General features: G+C 44.4%; 1 protein-coding gene across 1 annotated transcript in view; it reads right to left on the reverse strand.

The window, feature by feature from the left end:
- Positions 1-15828, reverse strand: part of znrf1 (zinc and ring finger 1) — a 56186-nt gene that overhangs the window by 15825 nt on the left and 24533 nt on the right. The window contains exon 2 of the mRNA XM_027272452.1: positions 1506-1630. Coding sequence (XP_027128253.1) covers positions 1506-1630 — 125 coding nt within the window. The remainder of the gene's footprint in view (positions 1-1505; positions 1631-15828) is intronic.

Here is a 15828-nt window from a genome sequence, read left to right on the forward strand (position 1 = left end):
TATATTGAATAATATATAAAGTTACAGAAATCAAGCCATAAATTATGCAGAAACAGTAATGTGAGGACACCTTAAACCCTCCTTCTTCGTCCTCTTGCGCTGCACTAATTGTTGCAGGTTTATTTATTTTTTGGATCCAAAACCTCCTGATAAACTCGAGTTTCTTTAAGTGGCATTTCAGCCAAATTCCCCACTACGAACCACGTTCAATTCCCAGTCATTCATTTGTTCTGTTTCTAATGTGCCACAGGGATTTTTTTTTTTTTTTTTTATTTAAACAGATTAACACTCGTTGTAAACTGAAGCCAGTTCAATTCAAGGTAAAGTTCTGTTTCGCATGAAGGGCCATTTTAAAAGTGTTGGTACTTACTACTACTTACTACTGAAAAGAAACCAAACAGGCTGTTTTATCATTTAATGTACATTACACACTTTACTGAAGATGAACACTAAATGGTATTTATTCTCAGGTTCTCACATCTTCTTCAATATTAAATTTGAGGACTTTCAGGTCTTAATACGACAAGCCCAGTTCCTTCAAAAATTCAAGGACTGAAACCCAAGCGGTGAATCCAAAAATTCCAGTTCCTTAACAATACCATAACACGGTAAAACTAACATGGGCACATCCTGAAGTGAAGCAATGCAAGAACGAGTGCCAAAACACAACTGCAGATCCTTAAGTCCACTTGAGGCTGGCTCCAGAAGTGAGTCAGTCAGTCTCCATAAGTCCCCATGTCAAAACTGTCACAGCCAGAAATAAACATGTTTACAGCCTGGTACAAAAAAACAGTTTTTGGTCTCTGTAGCTAATTTCCCCGTTCATGACAACTGTACTGAGGTTAATTTATATACAACTCACCTGTTCACATTATATTTGACAGGTAGGTGTTGTTGGCAATGCTTGTTTGAGCACACAGGCGTCATTTGACCAACCTGACGTCCACCAATAATCCACAGACATCCAAACAGCAGACACAGACAAACGACTGAATACAAATTTCTGGTGACCACAGCAGGTTGTGTAGCACTTTAAGACGTTTATTTTATCATCCACCAGTGTGCGGAGGTGCAGCAGATTATGAATATTATCCGTCACGATTGTTGTTTGGACCTAAACGCTAAAATAAACCACAGATACGATACGGATCAAAAACATCTTGTGAGGCTGGACAGGTTGATTGGCATTAGAGGCCTTCGCAGCCTACGTTCGTAGACCTCTCTTCTATGAAATTTTTATGATTTTCCTCATTTCCCCTCATTCATATATCATGTTTTGGAAGGAACAGCTCGACAACACACGTCAGTCTGTAGACCCACCCCACCACATCATGAATATTTATCAGCACCGCAGCATGACAGGGACTTGGCACAATATTGGGAAGACCAATAAATATGGAGAGGAAAAAAAAAACTATATATGTTGAAACACCAGAGCCAGATCAGTTTATTATTTACTTGGCACACCAATGAGCTTGGATTTTCCTTCCAAGTATCAGATCTACAGGTCGTATGAAGAGAGAAAAGGTCCTTCCGTTGTAAGAGAGACGAGGCTTGCTTAGACACATGATGAAGTGAACTTCCATTTCATTGGACGCCACCGACTTGGAGCAGACAGGACACTTGAATCCTGGGAAGAACACCCAGAGAACAGATCGGGATGAAACATTCAATATAAACAGAATTAAAACAAGTAAACGCGCAAAAATCTGCTTTTCAGACATTTCTAATAGATCTGCCCCAATTTAAGACGAGAACATGAGAAACATAGTTGTGTTAGGCAGTGGTTTGAAAGACGAGTGACCTAGGTGGACCTTAACGACTGTCGTTTACACCACCTCAGGTGACCTAAGACTGTCGTTACACGGACCTCAGGTGCCTTAACGATGCGTTTACACCCCTCAGTGCCTAGACGTCTTTACACGACGTGCTAACGACTGTCGTTAACCGACCTTACTACGACGCGTACGCCTAGTGACCTAACGACTGTCGTTTACACCAAACCTCAGGCTTTAAGACGCTTACATCGACCTCAGTGTTAACGACTGTCGTTTCACCACCTCAGGTGACCTTACGACGCGAACACACTCAGTGCTTAAGCTGCGTTTACACAAGTCAGTGACCTTAGACTGCGTTCACAACCTCAGGGACTTAATACTGTCGTTTACACCGACTCAGGTGAAACCTTACGACGTCGTTACACGGACCTCGAGTGACCTACGACTCTTGCAACAGTCGTCACAACAACAATGAGCACTAACGAACCGCCCCTTGATTGAATCAAACCCTTCATTTTAAAGGAAACAATATTTCTAATTATACAAAGTACTATTCAAACATGTGTCGTATCAAAACACTAATCAATTAAATTGTCAATGTCAATTAAATTTTGACAAAAAAAAAATATGCAAAAAAGAAAAAAAACATCTTGAGGCTTTGTAATGTGAACATGCTTCGATAATTATTTTATAATAGAAAGTCAAATTTACGTAACAAGCCAGCTTCTTTGGCAGAAACATCCCAGAGCAAAAAAAGATATTTTACTTTTCTTAATATCAACTCATCATGATCTGCACCTTTAACCCAGCTGACAGCTCTACTCATTACAAAATGTTCCAATTACTTTTTTTAAATATCTTTATGTAAATAAAGTGAAAAACGTGTTTCAGATTTAAATGGTGACATCCATTATTCTCCTAATGTGATGATCTAAACTCTTGGCGCGCGCCTGATGATAAATTACCCGTCACCAGACCACTTAAGTGTTGCTGTTTTTCTTCAGGGTCCTCTGGATCCATCTGATGACAACCATGAACAACTAGGTGTGGATTCTGTGCCACATCTTGCTGTGATATAAAGCACAGAGCAGTCTGGACTCAAACAGTCCCCGCTGAGTCTCCAACAAAGTGTGTGCATGTCAAACGCTGAGGTGATCGCCCTCCCCGGTGCCCCGTGTTCGAAAACATCTAAGGTGGCCAAATGTGAAAGAAAATGTGATGAGGTGTCCTGTGGGGGGTGTCCTTGGGTAGAGAAACACGATGCCAGTGCCATATAGGAACATCAAAAGCAAATTTATAACTTTTCTCTCATAAACAAACAGATAACGTAACGCTTTACGGCACTAAGTCACACGCAGCAACTATTTCACTGATTCTGGTGAAACTGGATCATATTTTATTGAGGAAATGTTTTCTGGTTTTCCCTCTGATGTCCTCCGGCTGCTCCGCCTCAACTCTCTGTGATTTACAGAGTTTATGATGGACAGTGAAGTAAACTGCTGACGGCTGTAGCTGCTGTTAGCTCAGTTTGTCTCGGGAGCCATGTCGAGCTCAGAGCACGGGGACAGAGGCGCAAATGTGGCCAGGACCGGCGCTGTTTGTACCACAGGCGTTTTGGACCACCGGGAAGAAGAGGTGGTTCACAGAATGGAGCCGGTGTCATGCCAGAACCGGAGCTGGGCAATGGGCTCAGCAGCCTCTATGAGTAAAGAGGACATTGATGGAGGAAAATAAGAGAATAGGAGTGAGCGAGCAAGAAGCCGCCGGACAAGAGTAAATGTGGGACTGACTTTTAGTGGTTGGTGAGAGCTTGGTGAAATAAAAGGCTGAAAGACAGACGCCGAGCTGGGCTGACTGCTGCTGGAATAGTCAGTGATATTAGCTGCTGCCGCCAAAGTAATCGTAACAGGAGTCCGGTCAGATCATTACAGAGCCAGTGAAGGGAGGAGTTTGGGCTGGACACTGGAGATTACTGTTCGTCTAAGCATGACACAGAAGGTCTCCCGAACATAACAGAAAACTCAATCTTTCTCGTGATCTTTCCCAAAACAGAAACAGGTCGTAATCTTCACATCACAAAACAGACAGATGATGATCCGGTCGATGGGGATCAGTTCTTGGGTTCATGGACAAACAACGTCTTTCGTCTGCTCACACATTTTCACACGCTACGTCTCTTGGTTGTGTTTCATAATGTACAGAGCCATCTCTGTATAGCCTCCCTCCTGTGCTGCTGTTTGGATGGGATCCATTAAGGCCTAACTGTATTAGTTTAACACATAACGGATAATTAGATCAACCACTGGGCCACATGAGCCGAGTTTGCACAAAGCTGAAAACAGACAACGAAGACTGTATCATGCAAACACTGACGCCCTCATACTTCTTCTTATATGTGCTACAGTCATGTGGTGGTGTAATGAGATTTACATGAAACCAGCAGCATTGCCACAGGGCTTTCCTTTGACGTTCACACCTTTCGGTGGAGTTTTTTTTATCTCGATGGAGATTTGCACACTTTGCAGTTCTTGTAGCGTTCGGACCTCATCTATCAGGAGAGTATCTATCAGTTTGTTCTGTCCTGTTGTTTTTATGTTTTTGTCCTTGTCTTCTCTCTGTTTGAAATGAATGGTTACGTAAAAAAAAATGTACTTGAACTCCTGTGACTTAGTGTTGCCTCTCTGTATGGTTGGTGAACATAGAAGACACGGATTAAATACGAGGAAGTCGAAGGTCAGCTGAGGTTGAGATATCTGGACTTTCAGTCCGTGGTAAAGGCTAAACTCTGAAAATCCTTGCATCCTACAACTTGTCTTTTAGTAGAACAGTCTGTTTTATTTGAAAGATTTTCATTGGCCTGGAGCGGTCAAAGTAACCATTATAACTCAAGACGGGAAGCACAGAAGATATTATACAACATAGTGAAGATGTTTTCTTGTATTTTCTTTCTTTGCGTTTGCTTTCATCAACTGCAGTGTGTTGACCTCTTAGAGCTACCATAGTTTTTTTGGACAGAAGTGCGGCGTTGCTGCTGCAACTTTTCACTCTGAGATTAACTGGCGACCTCCCGGTGTCTCTTTACCTCCACAGAGGTTTGGAAAACTTCCAAGAACAGTTAGTAAAAAGAGAACTTGCCCACCACAACTGCAGGGATATCCTTAAATAGTCTGATTTATTTTGTTACCGTCATCACTGCGATTGGAGGTGAAACTGGAGTATGATGGAGAAGAACCTGTGAGGAGATGTCAGACAAATCTAATGTCATAAATTTAGATTCGTAAATCACACATTTGAAGATTCTCAGTCATCGTTGATGGAAGCGACGTGAAGACGTGACCTTTGGCTTTGTGAAATGTGTTTTTCACTATTTTTATACATTTTCCTTCCTCTTCTCCGGGGTCAGGTCACGGTGGCAGCATGTTTAGCAGAGCGTTCCAGACGTCCGTCTCTTCAGCAACTCATTGCAGCTCCTCCCGGAGGATCCCGAGGCGTTGCCAGGCTAAATGGGCTTTGTTGTCCCTCCAGCGGGTTCTCTTTCCAGCTAGACGTGCCCAGAAACCTCCAAAGGAAAGTGCCCAGGAGGCATCCTAATCAGATATTGAACCACCTCAGCTGGCTTCTTTCAACCCGAAAGAGCAGCACGCTCCCTCCGGATGTCCGAGCTCCTCACCCTATCTGCAATCTCATTTCTTTTGGTCACTACCCAAAGCTCATGATCATAGGTGAGGGCTGAAACGTAGATGGACTGGAAGTTCGAGAGCTTTGCCTTCTGGCTCAGCTCCCTCTGAACCACAACAGATCCGCCGGTCCATCACACGCTCCATTTTCCCATCATTTATGAACAAGAATGGGTGGCTTGGAGATAGGGTGGGGAGCTCGGAGAAGAGCCTCTGAGGTGTTTTTAACATCTTATTAGGATGCCTATTGGGCGCCTTCCTTTGGAGGTGTTATGGGCACTTGGGAGGAGACCACGGTAGACCCAGAACCCGCTGGAGGGACTATATAGCCCATGTATCCTGGGAACGCATCGGGATCTTCCAGGAGGAGCTGGAATGTGTTGCTGGGAAGAAGGACCGCCCTGCTAAACCTGCTGCCACTGTGATCTGACCCCGGATAGGAGGAAGAAAATGGATGGTGGATGGATTGTGAACAAGACCTCGAGATACTCCTTCGTAACTCGCTCCCTACCCAATCCCAAATGTTGGGAAAAGAGGCGTGTGACTTTACTTGCATGATTCAGACACAATCAGCTGTTTGTCTTAGAAACGCTGCACCAATAAAAACACGAGATACGGAGGTACATAAGTTTGACAATTTGTTCGGTTACACACTCGGACAAATTCACTATACGCAGCAGACCCCCCCTCCACATGGCAGCTGACCCACTTCTCCCTTGGCTGCTATTTTCAGATGCTCCATAGGGACGAGCAGAAAGAGAGAGGGAGAGCGATGGAGGGAATGAGTGAAAAAGAGGTGCAGGAGGAAGGTGAGAGAGTTCAGGCATTTGAGGAGAAATGAAGGGTTATGATATATGGTCCAGCAGGACTCGAGCTGTGCAGTCAGGAGGTGTGTGTGTGTGTGTGTGTGTGTTTGCCTTCAACTCAGCCAAGCACCACAAATCCTGGAGGACTTTTCATATTCAAGGAGTGCATAAGGTCAGATAGGGACGAAAATAAATCATAGGACTTGAATCATAAATTAATTATAGTGGTGCCTATGTGAGAGTGTGTGTTTGAGCAGTAATCCTGCAGCGCACACCGGAGCACAGGAGTTTAGTTTATGTCAAATTGGCACATTTCTCTCAAATATTTTTCTTGACTATCGTCGCTGTGGACTGCAGGCAGCATTTTTTATGATCAGCAGCTTTTACACCAAACGACAGGAGAGACTCTGTGCTGCTGAGGAGACACATTTTAATGTTAAGCTCTCGACATGTGCATGTCCGTTAGGCCTAACCGCGGAATGTAACAAATCAGCACCAAATACTCACAAACGCAGTCCACAGAAATACGAACGAGCCCCCAATTTTGTGACAATCCGTCAAACCTGAACAAAACTAAACAAAAGGGGGAGAATGTATGTTTGTCAGTAGCACAATCAACTCAGTGTGCTACCCAACTCCTGTTGGGTACTCAGTGTGCTACTGTAACGTCCTCCTGACAGTGAAACCCTTTCAGACGATCCACAACGACAAAATAGAGACTCGATTTCTAAACGGAAAACCAGGTTTTGCGTCGACCTTCGACCTCAACATGCTGACACAGTTAGAGAAGGACAATGGACGATCTAGCCAGGTATTTATAAACCGTAACCTGCTTGAGGATGGGATGTAAAATGCAGATCTTTGGAAGCAATGTGAGGACCTAACCTTTGGCTTTGTGAAATTTGTGAAATATCCATCCATTCTCTTCCTCTTATCCGGGGTTGGGTTGCAGTGGCAGCACCTGGGGGATCCCATGGTGTTCCCAGGCTTAATGGGCTACATATTCCCTTCAGCGGTTTCTGGGTTTTCCCAGGGTTCTCCTCCCAGTTGGACGTGCCCAGAACATCTCCAAGGAGGCATCCTAATCGGATGTTGAACCACCTCAGCTGACTTCTTTCAACCCGAGAGAGAAGCGTCCAAGCTTCTCTTTTGGGTCCACCCAGTGGAGGAAGTTCATTTCAGCCGTTTGTATCCACAATCTCATTCTTCTGGTCACTACACAAAGCTCATGATCATAAGTGAGGGTTGGAACACAGATGGACTGGAAGATCAAGAGCTTTGTCTTGTTGCTCAGCTTCTGGTCCATGTCAAGCTCCATTTTCCCATTGGTGATCCCTAGGTGTTCCCAGGTTAGATGGGTTATGTAGTCCCTCCAGAGGTTTCTGGGTCTACCCCGGGTTCTTTTCCCAGTTGGATGTGCCCAGAACATCTCTGAAGAAAGGCATTCTTTGGAGCTGTTCCGGGCACATCTAACTAGCAGGAGACCCCCAGACAGACCCAGAACCGGCTGTAGGGACTATATAGCACATCTAGCATGGGAACACCTCCTCGCCACCACAACCCTAAGCCTGGATGGATGGATCGTGAACAAAACCTAAAGATACTCGTACTCCTCTTGGGGCAGCAACCTGGAGTTGGGAGTGAGTTGCAGTTCATGCCAAAGATAGCATGCACATCGATCTACATCCAGAATCTAAAAAAATGTAATAAATCCAAGAAGCTCATTTAGATTAGATTGTCCAAGGCCTGATGAAGCTGTTTACTATGCACTGCATGAGGTATATCTTCATTTACTGGCCGACGTCCAAAGCAGGAGGAGGACGAATGTGAAGAACTTAACAATAGTAATAAGAAGGGATGAATTCAGCTTAAGGAGATCCAAAAGAAAACATCCAAACCTTATTTGCACCTTGACACAAAGAAATGTTTTTACTTTTCCCATGTGTGTTTTTGTCTGAGACATTCAGTGGGAAATTTAAGCCTGTTGGGAACAGTAACAAGCTCAGCGTGTGCGAGTCCATCTAACCTCTAAACAAAGCCAGAAAATACGATCAATACAAACTCGTTCAGCAGGTTTCTCTTCATGCTGCTGCTCTAAACGCACACAGCTGAAAACTGTTGAACTAATTTCACAACATGTTATAAAAAGGAGTCGTTTCCCGGCAGACTTTATTCTTTATTATTCTTTTAGACCATCATGAGATCGTCAAACTCAGACTGATGGATTTAGAGTTATTTGTGTCTGAAGTTCCCGTTTATTTTTCTTTGTTTCTTCTTCTCCTTTCTCATTATTCTCAACATTCTTCCATTCTCTCTGAGAGTCAAGCCGCCGTACTCATTATGTGACTCTGTGAGCATCCACCCTGTTTACCTTTAACTGAAGACGGCACTAAGTCACCAACTATTTCACTGATTTTGATTAAACTGGATCATATTTTATGGGAAAAAATGTTTTCTGGTTTTCCTTGTGATGTCCTTCTCCGGGAAGAGGAGGTGTCGTGCCAGAACCGGAGCTGGACAATACATAAAAGTTCAGATGTTAACCTCAACTTTCCTCAAAGTTTTCCTGATGGACAGTGAAGTAAACTGCTGCCAACTGTAGCTGCTGTTAGCTCAGTTTGTTAACTGGACGGATAGTGTTTGTACCACCGGGGAGAAGTGGAGGTTTACAGGTCGGAGCCGGTGTCGTGCAAGAACAGGAGCTGAGCGAGACTCAGCAGCCTCTGTGGACATAATATAGGATAATACAGTCGTCCCTCGCTATATCGCGCTTCACTTTTCGCGGACTCACTGTTTTGCGGATTTTTTTAGTGTCATTTTGCATGCTTTATTTTTACAGCGTACTGTAACAGTATGAACGCGCATTGTGCTCTCCGTCCTGATAATAGGGAGTACTGTACAAAATGTGTAAAAAGCTGTATAAAAGTGTGTGGTTAGGGGTTTTACGGCCTTAAACATGTATAATAATTGTAAAACTTACTTCGGGATTTCTGTTTATTGCGGGTTATTTTTAGAACGTATCCCCGCGATAAACGAGGGACCACTGTACATAACATAAGGAAGCTAAGAAGAGAAAAAGAAAAAGTGAGCGAGCAAGAAGCCGCCGGACAAGAGTAAATGTGGGACTGACTTTTAGTTGGTGAGAGCTTGGTGAAATAAAAGGCTGAAAGACAGACGCCGAGCTGGACTGACTGCTGCTGGACTAGTCAGTGATATCAGCTGCTTGTGTTGTTGATGTCGCTTGATGTTGATTTGCTGCAGTAAAGAGAAGCCGTCTGAGCTATCGCCCCCAAACTTCCAACGTCTCTGTAGTTGTGTAGTGCTGCATTTAGATGAGGACTTCATTTCTATTTGTCTTTTGTAGTGGCTGCAGGTGCTGCATATATTTGCTTTTCTGCATTGTGAACACACACACACTTCAGCTGAACTGAATGTTGTTGAACGTTATCAGGCCCCTGTGATGTTTTAGTGGTGAATCAAGGCTGCACAGAAAAAGCAGCATTATGCTGTGAAACAATAATTAACACTGAGCTAGCGGTGAGGCTCAAAGCTGGATAATGACTCAAATGCAAAATGCAGTTGTTAGTTCAGGATTCTCCTGTAGCCGGCTCATTACTGGGACGATAGCGTCTGATGATTTCTGTCTGGAAGAGCAGTGTGAAGAGCCTCAGGATATTAAAGTCCCCATGAAACGAGGCGACCAGGGAGGGAGCTAATGTCAGCGTCTACCTTTCATTGAACACGGCTGGACTGAACACAACCTCTGGGACCAGCCGTGTCCAGTCTAACAGGGAATGCAGCCGTGTACCGAGGTGGTTTTCTTGCCGGGTTTGGCTCCTGGCATCTCGGGGCTGAGGCAGTTCAGTTAGCTACATGGCTGAACGAGCTAAAAACAGTTAGCGGTGTGGACATGAAGTCCGTAATCACCTCTGCAGTGTCATGTTATTCCCTGCTGGTCTCAGAGACTGTGCTTGAACCCGGTCCGGTCTGGCTGCTGAGCCCGGTTCTGTTGCCAATGCTAACGGCAGATTCAGTTACAAGAAGTTAATTAGCGGTTAGCTACTTTAGCAAGCAAACACTAAGACAAGTTCAAGGTCCGGGCAAGCCTGGCTAACAACTGAGCTAATGTTAGCTAACAGCAGCTAACAAACTGAGCTAACACCAGCTAACAAACTGAGCTAACGTGAGCTAACAGCAGCTAACAAACTGAGCTAACATGAGCTAAGAGCAGCTAACAAACTGAGCCAACATTAGCTAACAGCAGCTGACAAACTAAGTTAACATGAGCTAACAGCAGCTAAAAAACTGAGCTAACAGCAGCTAACAAACTGAGCTAACATGAGCTAACAGCAGCTAACAAACATGACTTTGTGTCAGTGTTGGACTTGTGAGAAACTTTAAAGTGTTTGTTTGTTTTTGACTGATGTTCTTAATTTCACTGCAGCGTCTTCATTTAACACTCGAAGAAGAAATGAAATATTTATTTTGGCACATTGTCACGTAACTTTTTTTTTGTTTTGTTTTTTTTTTGGATTTTTCCGACAGCTTCTTGAAAACTTCTCCGTCAGACGGGAACTGTCACAGTTTTGCTTCGAGTGGAACTGAAGATCAAATCGAGGGAGAATCTGCTGCCTTCAGTCATCAAAAAGAAAGTTAGATATTAACCACCGTTTCTAAACTAATTATGACAACAGAAACAGCCAATTATGGCTGAGGTAATTAAAACCACACGGATGCACTTTGGTAATTAACAACGATCCGTCCTCACGTTATAATTTTGATATCAGACACGATCCTGATGAGTTTCTTTCTGACCAAACACTGATGTGCTGATAGAAAACAATATTCAGCCCTACAGCGTCTTTAAATAAACGTCTCTTCATTTCACAGCAGAGAGATTTAACTGAAACAGAGAAGCCTCTAAAGGGGAAACAGAAACTGCAGTTCCTCCATACGTCTCCATGTGGATCAGACTCCATGATCTGTCCTGGCAGCAGCTCTGCGCGCTAACAGGATATGATGTAACATTAATTATTCAGACCGCGTGTAAACAGTTTGTCTCCGTTTCCACATGACCGTGACTCCGACTCTGTCTGTGTTCTAAATCTACCTGTCTGTGTTCTAAATCTACCTGTCTGTGGCTTAAATCTACCTGTCTGAGGCTTAAATCTACCTGTCTGTGGCCCTAATCTACCTGTCTGTGGCATACATCTACCTGTTTGTGTTCTAAATCTACCTGTCTGTGGCCTAAATCTACCTGTCTGTGTTCTAAATCTATCTGTCTGTGGCCCAAATCTACCTGTGTTCTAAATCTACCTGTCTGTGTTCTAAATCTACCTGTCTGTGGCATACATCTACCTGTCTGTGGCCTAAATATACCTGTCTGTGGCCTAAATCTACCTGTCTGTAAATCTATCTGTCTGTGTTCTAAATCTACCTGTCTGTGTTCTAAATCTACCTGTCTGTGGCTTAAATCTACCTGTCTGTGGCCTAAATCTACCTGTCTGTGGCATAAATATACCTGTCTGTGGCATAAATCTACCTGTCTGTGTTCTAAATCTGCCTGTCTGTGTTCTAAATATACCTGTCTGTGTTCTAAATCTGCCTGTCTGTGTTCTAAATATACCTGTCTGTGGCCTAAATCTACCTGTCTGTGTTCTAAATCTACCTGTCTGTGTTCTAAATCTACCTGTCTGTGTTCTAAATCTACCTGTTTGTGTTCTAAATCTACCTGTCTGTGGCCTAAATCTACCTGTCTTTGTTCTAAATCTACCTGTCTGTGTTCTAAATCTACCTGTCTGTGGCCTAAATCTACCTGTCTGTGTTCTGAATCTACCTGTCCGTGGCCCAAATCTACCTGTGTTCTAAATCTACCTATCTGTGTTCTAAATCTACCTGTCTGTGGCATACATCTACCTGTCTGTGGCCTAAATATACCTGTCTGTGGCCTAATTCTACCTGTCTGTGGCTCAAATCTACCTGTCTGTGGCTTAAATCTACCTGTCTGTGTTCTAAATCTACCTGTCTGTGGCCTAAATCTACCTGTCTGTGTTTTAAATCTACCTGTCTGTGGCCTAAATCTACCTGTCTGTGTTCTAAATCTACCTGTCTGTGGCCTAAATCTACCTGTCTGTGTTCTAAATCTACCTGTCTGTGGCCTAAATCTACCTGTCTGTGGCCTAAATCTACCTGTCTGTGTTCTAAATCTACCTGTCTGTGGCATAAATCTACCTGTCTGTGGCCTAAATCTACCTGTCTGTGTTCTAAATCTACCTGTCTGTGGCCTAAATCTACCTGTCTGTGTTCTAAATCTACCTGTCTGTGGCCTAAATCTACCTGTCTGTGGGCTAAATCTACCTTTCTGTGTTCTAAATCTACCTGTCTGTGGCATAAATCTACCTGTCTGTGGCCTAAATCTACCTGTCTGTGGCATACATCTACCTGTCTGTGGCATAAATCTACCTGTCTGTGGCATACATCTACCTGTCTGTGGCCCAAATCTACCTGTCTGTGTTCTAAATCTACCTGTCTGTGGCCTAAATCTACCTGTCTGTGTTCTAAATCTACCTGTCTGTGGCCTAAATCTACCTGTCTGTGGGCTAAATCTACCTTTCTGTGTTCTAAATCTACCTGTCTGTGGCATACATCTACCTGTCTGTGTTCTAAATCTACCTGTCTGTGGCATAAATCTACCTGTCTGTGGCCTAAATCTACCTGTCTGTGGCATACATCTACCTGTCTGTGGCATAAATCTACCTGTCTGTGGCATACATCTACCTGTCTGTGGCCCAAATCTACCTGTCTGTGTTCTAAATCTACCTGTCTGTGTTCTACATTTACCTGTCTGTGTACACACACACGTTGCATGACTATGCAGTAACAGTGAGAGAGGCTGCATAGATAGAGCCGTCACACACTCTGAGCTGAAGTGCTGTTAAATGGTCCCATGGAGACTTATTCTTGTCAACACACACACACACACACACACACACACACACACACACACCGATGATCGACGTCTTTGCTGATATTTAGAAACCTACAGCTGACGTCACTCGTGCTCAGGAGCCATGAAGTGATTTATACCAGGACCGAAGAGTCTGTCTGGGTATCAGGTGTCTACTCAATTTAGCTGATGTACCTGAGGACGTATTTATTATCTTTCCAAACAGAGAAATATTACAGATATTAACTGATCCACCGTCAGCTGAGTCTGCTGAACAGTACCGGGCTGACAGAGGTGTGTGTGTGTGTGTTCGTTGTTGTCAGTTGGTATAAATGTTACAAAGTGCCAAACACCGAGAGACAACGAAGGACAGGAGGATACGAGCTGACAGGCAGCAGCTCGTGTTCTCAAAGTCAAACGGTGCCAGGCGTTTCTCTCAGACCCAACACGGATGTTTAATGTTTGATAAAGTCGGGAACACGTTAAAAACGGTTTAAACGCTGCACACGGAGCCGCTGTGACCCGGCACGCTCAGCGATATCAGAGTCTGGAGTGGATGTTTACCAGCAGTGTGAGTGATAATGGTGGAGTGTAGCCGTGCTGCAGTGAAAAGATATTCTGCTGAACAAACTAATTAAATTATCAACATAACGTTTGCAATGAATATGTGTGCCGCTTCAGTACCGGAGGAGCAATACACACAGTCTGTGACTCGTAAAGTACACACTCTGTCCTCCTGAAGGCCTCCCAACATGCACAGTGAAGCCTTTTCCAACGTGATGGCGTTCCATTAACCCAAAAGGTCAAGTGTTTTATGCCCATAGAGGCTGCAGAGCCTGGTTACAATGTCCAGCTCCGGTTCTGGCACGACACTCCTCATCAGCATTCCCTGTAAACCTCTTCTTCTACTTCCAGATGGTCCAAAACTTCATCATAAACTCTGTAAATCACAGAGAGTTGAGAGATTTCACCAAAATCAGTGAAATAGTTGGTGGTTTGTGACCCGATCGTGCCTGAAAAACAAAGTTACATAGTGTGAGAACAGACGTACGAATGACAGAGACAACATTCACCTGATTTCAGGTCAGTGCAGAGTTAAACTCTGTTAGTTTAAGACAGAAAAGTTACTTTAAGAAATACTTTTTGTCCCTCAAACTTCTACAACACGAGCTGTGAATGTGTTTAAATGTCACGTTAAGTGGAACCCGAGCCGTGCAGCAGCAACATGCTCCGGCGTCAGGTATCAGTCAGCAAGCACCGACTGACTCGTTAAGCCTCTCGCTGACTGATTCTCTATCAGCAGTCGTACGGATCAACACCTCGACGAAAGACCGTGAGACGATACTGCAGCAGACTAGAGGATTAAAACGCGTATCAGCCCGTCTCGTAATGATGAATAATGTCCAGAAGACGACGGCTGGACTGTGGAGAGCCACATTCATCGAGAGGAGCCGGTCTAAATCAAACCAGAGCCTGGGAGCGTAATGTCTGCACAAACAGCTCTCCCAGATCAAATCAATAGCACTGTAAAACCCTGACTGTATTCAAACCTCACATAAAATATCTGCAGAGCAATAATCACTGAGCTCGGTTATTGTTTCTTATCAACCGAAGCGTCTACTGTTGATGCTGATGAGTGTCAATAGCTGCAGAGGACAGACAGACGTCGGAGGTGGAGGATGAAGGGGGGAGTCCGCTTTAACTGTGCAGTAAAATAAGGATCACAACAGTCCGGGGGCAGAGGGAGGGATGAATCATCCAGCTGTCTACTTTATGGTGCAGAAGTGAGGAGGAGGAGGAGGAGGAGGAGGAGGAGAGGGCAGAGGGAGAGAAAGAAGAGGGGACAGTAAAAGCAGAAAAAGAGGAAGGCGAGATGAGAAGTTGAAGGGGGGATTGATGGAAAGGAGAGTGCACGAGGGAGCAATAGAGGCTGAATAGAGGAGGTGAGGCTGAATCATGGGGTTGAGGAGAGAGAGAGAGAGAGGTGGAGGACAGAAAAAGGGCGAAACAAGAGAAACCAAAAGAAAGAGAGAAAAGCAGTGAGTGTGGTCCAGTTTAGAGACAAGAGGAACTTAAAAATGCACCTGTAACAACAGCTGATGTCACGAGAGGTCAGCAGAGTTTCACGTCGTCCGGCTGCTCCGCCTCATCTCTCTGTGATTTACAGAGTTTCCTGACGGACAGTGAAGTATACTGCTGCACAACTGTAGCTGCTGTTAGCTCAGTTTGTTAGCCGGGCTGCCCGGACTGTGAGCTCTTTACAGATCTTTTACAGGCCAGAGCCTGGTGTCGTGCCAGAACCGGAGCTGGGCAATGCAACCGTGCTCAGCAGCCTCTCATTAGGAGACGATGACAGAGGAAGCTAAGGAAGGAAGATCCCTCCTGGATGCCTTTGGCGTTGTTATGGGCAGATCCAGAACCCGATGGAGGGTCAATAGTCCATCTAGCCTCGGCGTCTTCTGCCAAACCTGCTGCCACCACGACTCGACCCCGGATAAGAGGAAGAAAACGTATGTCTTGATCACTAACAAGGTTCATGGTGGTTGGTTTGATGTTCTTGTTCATCCTCGTGAACCAACCAACCACAGCACATCTTTTATGTCTCTTAATAATATTATTAA

Source organism: Larimichthys crocea, chromosome XX (genome assembly GCF_000972845.2).
Source record: "Larimichthys crocea isolate SSNF chromosome XX, L_crocea_2.0, whole genome shotgun sequence".
Classification (NCBI taxonomy): domain Eukaryota; kingdom Metazoa; phylum Chordata; class Actinopteri; family Sciaenidae; genus Larimichthys; species Larimichthys crocea.